Source organism: Penaeus japonicus, unplaced genomic scaffold (genome assembly GCF_977035675.1).
Source record: "Penaeus japonicus unplaced genomic scaffold, GWHDUDI00000001_assembly GWHDUDI00000010, whole genome shotgun sequence".
NCBI classification, from domain to species: Eukaryota; Metazoa; Arthropoda; class Malacostraca; order Decapoda; family Penaeidae; genus Penaeus; species Penaeus japonicus.
In genome coordinates this window covers 6676606-6685813 of record NW_028234412.1, presented here as the reverse complement: position 1 = coordinate 6685813, position 9208 = coordinate 6676606, and the positions used below count along the sequence as shown (strand labels likewise).

General features: G+C 45.2%; 1 protein-coding gene across 2 annotated transcripts in view; it reads right to left on the bottom strand.

Annotated features, from left to right (window-relative positions):
- The window catches only part of LOC122245537 (muscle-specific protein 300 kDa-like), a 70987-nt gene extending 62151 nt beyond the window's left edge, over positions 1–8836 (bottom strand). For both annotated transcript variants that reach the window (XM_086540534.1, XM_086540535.1), the window contains exon 1: positions 1–8836. This exon is cut by the window's left edge and continues 624 nt beyond it. In XM_086540534.1, the coding sequence (XP_086396660.1) occupies positions 1–3942 (3942 nt within the window). In that variant the 5' untranslated portion in view covers positions 3943–8836.
- Between the last annotated feature and the right edge of the window lie 372 nt (positions 8837–9208).

The following is a 9208-nucleotide window of genomic DNA, read 5'->3' as shown; positions in this document are numbered from 1 at the left end:
GACTTTCTCTTCTGGCTGCATTTGAGTTTCTCGGATGAGAGCAAGCTGTGATTTAAGATCTGACACTTCTTTCTCTGCATCTTCAACTGCGGTCAAGTACTGTGTGTAGCTTTCCTCAACCTGTGTCAGTTCCTTCTCCTCAGCCTGTCGAACCTTTTCAACATGACTGACCTGCTGACGGAGGTACTGTACTGTCTCTCGGATGGTTACAATTGTTTCCTCACTCAGGATCTCTACAGCAGACTGCGTCACCTCCTCTAAGATAATCAGCTTCTCCTCCACAATGTGAAGTTCATTTCGTAAGTGCTCATATTGTTGGGCCCGTTCATGGATATCCTCAGTGTTTCTAATGACGTATATGCGGTACTCAATTGTCTCCAGCCAGGTGGTGACAGTATCCACGATGGTAATAATGACCTTCTGTACTACCACCACGTCTTTCTTCTTGATGGCATCTTGCAGGAAGACAATATTTTCATCCACGCGAGTGTTTTGTTCATCGCCTGAAGGCTGTTTAGAAGGTAATAAAAGTGGCGTAGAAGGAGATACTATTGCTGGAGACTCCTCCCTCAACTTCTGTTTTCGTTTAAGTAATTCATAAATTGTCTGCCATTCTTCTGTTATTTCTAATTCTGTAATTGGCTGTTTTACTAAAATTTGTGCTGTCTCAACAGAAACTAGTGCAAGATTATCTTTTGTATCGGGGGCACCAGCTGTTAGCTCTTCTCGCTCAACTGGTGCAGATGGCACACTAGGCGGCTCTGCAGGTGGCCCAGCCGTGTGTTCATCTATCAGTTCATCTCTGATACCCTGTGAGTCATCCTTTGGATGTACGCCTTCAACTACAGGCCTTGAGTCTAGATCTATGCTCGTGACAAACTGGTTGTTCACATGAGTGGTGTACAGGGATAGAGGCGTCCTCTCCCTAACACTGTCTGCTTGTGGCTCATAATAGGTCTCCTCTTCTTCTTCTGGCTCATGCTTTGTGGTAGTTTCTTCTTCCTGCTCAGGTTCCTCCTGTGTGTCCTCTGGAATGCCAAGGATCTTCTCTACGATTTTGACGTCTTCTGTTGCGAATTGATCTTTAGATGGGACCTGCTTCATATCAGAAACCTTTTCTACTGTAACTGGAGTTACTTGCTCGCTAGTCTCTTTCTGCTTTATTTCAGGAACCTCTTCCACAGTTACATCCTTTTCTGGAATCTCCCCTTTCGGCTTTTCTGTGGCTACCTCAGGCTCTTCTCGCACTTCAGTCACTACCTGAATCTTCTCTGGAGACCTTGGTGATGTTAGGATTACAGAAATCATCTCAGGGGTTTCTTCTGGTAGATCTGCTTCCTCAGGTGCCTCATGCATGAGAGGTGTCACCTGAACCCTTTCTGGGGTCTTTGGTGGTGTTGAGATTACAGAAATAACTTCTGTCAGACTTTCCTCAGGTTCCTGTAAGGTCACCTTCATCTTCTTGGGGGTTTCAGCAGTTGGAACAGAGGCAATTTCCTCAGATTCTGAAGCCACTTCAGATTGTGGTATGCTCTTTCTCTCTGTGTCTGGAAGTTCTGTAACTTCAGGGATCTTAGCTTCTACTGGGGCTACATGAACTTCTGGAGTCTTTTCCTTGGCAGGGGCTACAAAGATAATTTCAGAAGGTTTCTCCTCTGAGACTGTTTCAGTTGTAGGTGGCACAATATCAACACTTGGTTTAAGCTCTTCCACTGGGAATTCTTCCTGGGTGGAAGCAAAGAATTCAGACTCATCATCGAGTGTGGGTGTAAGAGCTTTTTCCTTGATTTCTTCCTGAGTGGGAGTCACTACTTCTGGGATCTCCTCTTCGGTGGGTGTGACTACCTCTACTTCCTCTGGAGGCTCTTCCCAAATTATCTTGGTTGCTTCTGTATCTTCTGGTGCCTCCTCATATGTGACTGAAACCACTTCAACATCCTCTGGAGTATCTTCCCTAGTGGGTGTGACTACCTCAACTTCCTCAGGATGTACCTCCTCTTCTGGTAGTTCTTCTTCAGACTCTTCTGTTAATTCCCTTGGAGCATCCTCAGATAAATCATCATCTGTGATTCTGTCTGAGGTAGCCGATGATGCAAGCACGTCATCATCAGCTGTGAACATCTCATCAACTGAGCTGGTCTCATCATAGGATGTTGTTCTTCCAGCATCAGTATAGTCATTATCTGCCGTTGAGGTCTCTGGTGACAGGTCTTCAGCAGGAGTGATGACGATGGACACCTGTGAGTCAGATTTGGGAAGGCTAGTTGCCAAGTCAACTTCATCACCCTCAGAATGGCGTCTGGTTTCTTCGCGAGGAGAGTTTTCATCTGAGGATATTTGACGAGTGGTGACTAACTCCTCTCTCCATGCGACACCAGATGAAGGCTCCTCTGAGTCTTCTTCTGGCATCAACACTGGAGCTTGCTGGAGAGTTGGGATTTTTTCTGGCTCATCATCATGGGCTGCTGGAACTTCATATACTGCATCACGGAAGTGTGCAATAACATCAGGGGACTCTGCAGGTTCCTCATAGGTGTCAGTGGGAAGTGTGAATTCCTCTTCTGGGTCGGGGAAACCAGGTATGCCCTCATAAGTTGTAGGTGGCTCCTTTGGTAAAGTTGGTAATGCAGGTGCCACTTGTTTGTCCTCTTTGATACTCTCTGGTCTCAAAGGCTGGTGATCTTCTGCAGGATAGAACTTTTCTTCCCACACTTCTAAAGCTCCTGAGTCTTCTGGTACATCATGGGGAATAGACTCGATGCGTGGGAATTCTTCGGTTGGCTGTGAACCCTGAATCATTTCCTCACTGACATCTTCTGGTTCTTCAATAACCTCTTCAGTCTCAATAGGTTTACCATCTACCATAATGATCTTCTTGATAATTCTTCTTCTGACAATTCTATGTGTTGTGGTAACTCCAGGCTCTGTAATAGTCTCGGTGACATAGGAGTCAGCAGGCAAGGCTTGAACCGTTGCTTCACTAACGTCTTCAGGTTCTTCCACGACCTCCTCTGTCTCAACAGGTTTGCCATCAACCATAATGATCTTCTTAATGATTCTTCTTCTGATGATTCTGCGAGTTGTGATCACCTCTTCAGGTTCTGTGATGGTCTCAGTAGTTACAGAGTCTTTGGGTAAGGCTTGTAACTCCTCTTCACTGACCTCCTCAGGTTCTTCCACAACTTCCTCAGTCTCAACAGGCTTACCATCAATCATTACGATCTTTTTAATGACTCTCCTCCTGATGATTCTATGCACTGTTGTGGTAGTTACTTCATCAGGTTCTGTGATGGTCTCAGTGATGACTGATTCTCCTGGCGTTGCCTCAACCAGTTCCCCTGTTACTTCCTCTGGCTCCTCTATGACCTCTTCAGTCTCAACAGGTTTGCCATCGACCATAATGATCTTCTTAATGATTCTTCTTCTGATGATTCTGTGAGTTGTGGTCACCTCTTCAGGTTCTGTGATGGTCTCAGTGGTTACAGAGTCTTTGGGTAAGGCTTGTAACTCCTCTTCACTGACCTCCTCAGGTTCTTCCACAACTTCCTCAGTCTCAACAGGCTTACCATCAATCATTATAATCTTTTTAATGACTCTCCTCCTGATGATTCTATGCACTGTTGTGGTAGTTACTTCATCAGGTTCTGTGATGGTCTCAGTGATGACTGATTCTTCTGGCGTTGCCTCAACCAGTTCTCCTGTTACTTCCTCTGGCTCCTCTACAACCTCTTCAGTCTCAACAGGTTTACCATCAATCATCACTATCTTTTTGATGATTCTTCTCCTAATGATTCTACGCACAGTTGTGGTAGTTACTTCATCAGGCTCTGTGATGGTCTCAGTGATGACTGATTCTCCTGGCGTTGCCTCAACCAGTTCCCCTGTTACTTCCTCTGGCTCCTCTATGACCTCTTCAGTCTCAACAGGTTTGCCATCGACCATAATGATCTTCTTAATGATTCTTCTTCTGATGATTCTGTGAGTTGTGGTCACCTCTTCAGGTTCTGTGATGGTCTCAGTGGTTACAGAGTCTTTGGGTATGGCTTGTAACTCCTCTTCACTGTTACTTCCTCAGGTTCCTCTACAACCTCTTCAGTCTCAACAGGTTTGCCATCAATCATTACTATCTTTTTGATGATTCTTCTCCTGATGATTCTACGCACTGTTGTGGTAGTTACTTCATCAGGCTCTGTGATGGTCTCAGTGATGACTGATTCTCCTGGCGTTGCCTCAACCAGTTCCCCTGTTACTTCTTCAGGTTCCTCCACAACTTCTTCAGTCTCAACAGGTTTGCCATCGACCATAATGATCTTCTTGATGACTCTTCTCCTGATGATTCTGTGAGTTGTGGTCACCTCTTCAGGTTCTGTGATAGTCTCAGTTGTGACAGAGTCTTTAGGCATGGCCTGCAGAATCTCTTCACTGACCTCTTCAGGTTCCTCCACAACTTCTTCAGTCTCAACAGGTTTGCCATCAACCATAATGATCTTCTTGATAACTCTTCTCCTGATGATTCTGTGAGTTGTGGTCACCTCTTCAGGTTCTGTGAAGGTCTCAGTGGTTACTGATTCACCTGGCATTCCCTCAAGCATCTCTTCACTAACTTCCTCAGGCTCCTCAATAACTTCTTCTGTTTCTACAGGTTTACCATCAATCATCACAATCTTTTTGATGATTCTCTTTCTAATGATTCTACGCACAGTTGTGGTAGTTACTTCATCAGGTTCTGTGATGGTCTCAGTGATGACTGATTCTCCTGGTGTAGCCTCAACCAGTTCCCCAGTTACTTCCTCAGGCTCCTCTACGACCTCTTCAGTTTCAACTGGTTTGCCATCAATCATTATGATCTTCTTGATGATCCTTCTTCTGACAATCCTATGAGTTGTGGTGACCTCAGGCTCTGTAACAGTCTCAGTGACAACAGAATCAGTAGGTAAAGACTGCACCATCTCGCCACTGACATCTTCAGGTTCTTCTATAACCTCCTCTGTTTCTACTGGCTTACCATCAATCATAACGATCTTCTTGATGATTCTTCTCCTAATGCTTCTGTGAGTGGTTATCACTTCTTCAGGCTCAGTGACAGTCTCAGTGATGACTGATTCTTCTGGAGTTCCTTCAGCTGTCTCTTCACTAATTTCCTCAGGCTCCTCAATAACTTCTTCTATTTCTACAGGTTTACCATCAATCATCACAATCTTTTTGATGATTCTCTTCCTGATGATTCTACGTACAGTTGTGGTGGTTACTTCATCAGGTTCTGTGACTGTCTCAGTTATGACTGAATCTGCTGGTATTCCCTGAAGCATCTCTTCACTGATCTCCTCCGGTTCCTCTACAACTTCCTCTGTTTCCACTGGTTTACCATCAACCATAATGATCTTCTTAATGATTCTTCTCCTGATGATTCTGTGGGTGGTAATTACCTCCTCGGGCTCAGTGATGATCTCAGTGATGCCTGATTCTCCTGGAGTTCCCTCAACTTCTTCGGGCTCCTCTACAACTTCTTCTGTCTCCACTGGTTTACCATCAACCATAGTGATCTTTTTAATAATTCGCCGAATTATTTTACGTATAGTAGTTGTTTCTTCTGGCCTGATGATTTCTTCAATACTTTCTATAGCTGGTCCTTGAACACTAACGGCTGGGAAAGGTTCACTGGGCACTAGTTCACTCTCCTCATATACTGGTGGTTGAACTGCAGGATGTTCTTCAGGTTCTTCAATTGCTTCAGGTTTCTCAGTCTTTACCACTTCTGTGTAAACAACTTCTGAAAATACCTTAACAGCATCTGGTCCAGCAGGTGGTTCACTGATACCATCGACTGGTCTGGGATACTGTGTGTCTGGATCTGGGAAACCTTCTTCCTGCGTCTTTTCTTCAGGCACCTTCATTGGCAGAGGAAGTACAGTAACATCTTGTGTTACTTGTGGTATTCTATCCACTTCCACTGGTTCACCCTTTTTATACAATTCATCCTTCCATGGGCTAACCGTTGAGACATCTTCAGGAGCATCTTCAGGTATACTTGATGTAGGTTCTGGAAATTCTTCAAATTTGTCTTCATCACTGTCCTCATATACGGGTGGTTTCATTCCCACAATCTCAGTATCACTTACTGGAACTGGGAAGGGAGCCTGAATCTTGACATCATCGATTTTCTCAAAGTCAGGAATATCTGAAACAGCTTCCTCCCAAATATCTTCTTCAATTTCAAGATTGGAGTCACCTATCACTTCTGGCGTTTTGTATACAACCTCCGTGAATACCTGGGTTTTTAATCCCTCCTTTGGTTCTCCTGCTTCTTGAAGAGGCACTGGGAACTCTGCTGCTGGAACAGGGAAAGCTGCTATCACAGGTTTGTCCTCTGGGGCTTTTACTGGTATGTCAGGTAATTCCTCTGTTCTTTCTTTTTCCTTCAGTGTACGATCTTGTACCACAACTTCTTTCGTTGGATAAAACTCTTCTTCCATCCACTGTGACACTGAAATGACATCCTGTGGTGTTTCTTGAGTTTGAACTGTTACAGGTTCTGGGAATGCCTCGATAATCTTCTTGCCCGGAGTTTCTTTAAATTCTGGTAGGGTAAATGGCAGTTCTTGAGGCTTTGAAAGCTCTTCAACAATCTCTACCTTCTCAGTTTTTGGTACAAGTACCTTTGGTTCAGGGAATGGTTCTGCCTCCTTTGCCACATCGACCTCCTCATACTTTGGACTTTCTTTAGATGGAAGCTGAAGCTCTTTGTGTTCCTCAATGCCTTTAGTTTCTACTACATCAGAGGGTCTTTCATAAACAGTTTCCTTGTGTATCTGACTCGCAGGTACACTTGGTCTATCATCAGGCTTCTCAGTGGGCTCGGGGAATTCGCCTACTGGTTGAGAGAATGGTATATCATCTTTAGGTGTAGGAGGAGCTTTCAATGGTATTGGTGGTAACTTAGCAGTAGAGTCATCCTGTGGAATATTGGTATCTTTCACAGTTACTTCACTCCTGGCATACTGTTCCTCCGTCCACTTAGTGGTGGAAATGACATCTCGAGGCTCATCAGCTAGACTTATGACAGGAGCTGGGAACTTGTCCTCATCCTTAGGTAGGGTTGATGGCTTTCCTGGTTCAGGGAAGGGAGCCACCGGTGTACCAATAACTTCCTCCTTGAACTCTGGAGACTTGGGGGCTGGTTTGTCTCCACCCTCTTTATCACTGAGGATTCTGGGCTCTTCATCAGTTGGTTCATGAATGTACAATACATCCTTGAATAGTTCGCTCGGTCTTTCTCCTTCCCGTGGTTCATCATCCTTTCCTTGAGTTGGCACTGGGAATTGTCCAACAGGAACTGGGAATGCTGCTTCTTTTGTAACAAATTCTGGACTCTTAGCTGGCAGAGGAGACGTTGGTGCTTTTACATCTCCCTCAGGTGATAGTTTCTCCTCTCCTTCCATGACTTCTACTCTGCTATAGATCTTCTCTGGCCAAACTGATACAGATGTCACATCTCGGAGGGTTTCCTCAGTTTGAGAGACAAGAGGCAATGGGAACACCTCATCCTTCTTTCTCTCTTCCCTCTCTGCATACTGTGGAGGCTCTTTTCCATCTCTCACTGGGGCTACTCCTGGAGTTGGGAAGCTTGCCACCATTTTTGCTGCAAGCTCGGCATACGTTGGAGGTAACATGGGGGTGGATTCATCCTGTGGGATATGTTGTCTTTCTTCTGTAGAAGTGGGCTGTTGGTAATGACCTGTTGCCCACAGCTGCGGAGACCTGATGTCAGTAACTCTCTGAATCTCCTCAGATGTCACTGGGTAAGGATAACTCTCTTGTGGAGATGGGAACTGTGGTCTTGCATCAACTGTTGGTGCCATACCCCTTTCTGGCAAGCCAGGTGCTGTCTCTGAGGTCTGAGGTATGGATGTTGGTGTTAGACTATCCACATGTTTCTGATATAATCTCTCCTCCCAGGAAGGTGTTTGAGGTTGAGTGGGGGTTTGCAACTCCCCTTCAGTTTCAGACTTTTGCCTGACATATTCTGGGAATCGGAAATCTCCACCAAATTCAAATGGTCTTGCAAATGGTTCTAGATCTTCTCTTCTTTCTGGGAAATCAGGGGAAGGAGCAGGTGCAGCGGGTGCTCCAGAGGGCATATCTGTGATCTTCTCCATCTGCTGATCTCGTGGAATGAGAGTATATTTTTCCCCCAAGAAGATTCTGCAGCCTGTTACTGGATCCCTTGGCACTGTAGAATCTTTGTATGATGGTAGTGGTACATCCCCTATAGGTCGTGGGAATGGCTTTACAGCTGAATCTTTTTCTTTGCTTGGAGGCCAAGCTGGTATTTCCATAGATTTGAAAGGTATAGGAGTATCTTGGATCTTCTCTCTTGTCACCACTGGTTTTGGTCTCTGGTATACCGGTGCATCATAGCTCTTCTTAGGAGATTCAAATATCTTGCACAATTCTGCAACACCACTGTCTCTCCTCTTGAATGTGGGGAAAGGCTCACCTGCACTAGATCTTCTTTCTTTAGAAACGGGCTTGAGATCTTCAGCACGAACTGTGAGATCTTGAGGGCTGGGGAAAGCTTTAGTCTTCTGGTCTTCAGAGTCTTTAACCTCTCTTGAGTCACCATCAGTTGTCAAGGATATCTCTCGAGTTACTCCAATGAGGTCATGAGCTATTTCCTCCCATGGTTCTTCTACTTGACTGTCACCAGGCTGAGGATATGGTTCAAAATCTTCCTCAGGTTCATGATAAGCTGGCTGTTCAGGTAGAACTGGAGCCTGACCAGCAGTGTCTGGGATCGGCTCTTTTGGGGAGTCATCTACACTAGATTTGGTGTAGACAGTTTCAGACCAGATCTCAGTGGTATCTTTTACATCTTCAGGTTTTACATCAGCAACAGGTGATGGGATTGGGAAAGAGCTCACTGGTGCTGGGAATGGTTCCTGAGGACGCTCCGTAGTTGGAGGCTCCTTGGACATCACCTCAGTGATCTTATAAGTCTCCTCTGTGATCTTTTCTTCCTGTTTATTTATCGAAGGCCCTGAAGGATAGGTTTCTTCTTTCCACTGAGCAGGCACCACAGTAGATGGAGATGGGATGTCAGAAGCTTCTGCTTGAGGCAGTGGAAATGGAGTCATGTCAGTGACAGTGACTCCAGATCCATCTTCTGGCATTCCAAACTCTGTCTCTGGTTCTTCAACAACTTCCTCTG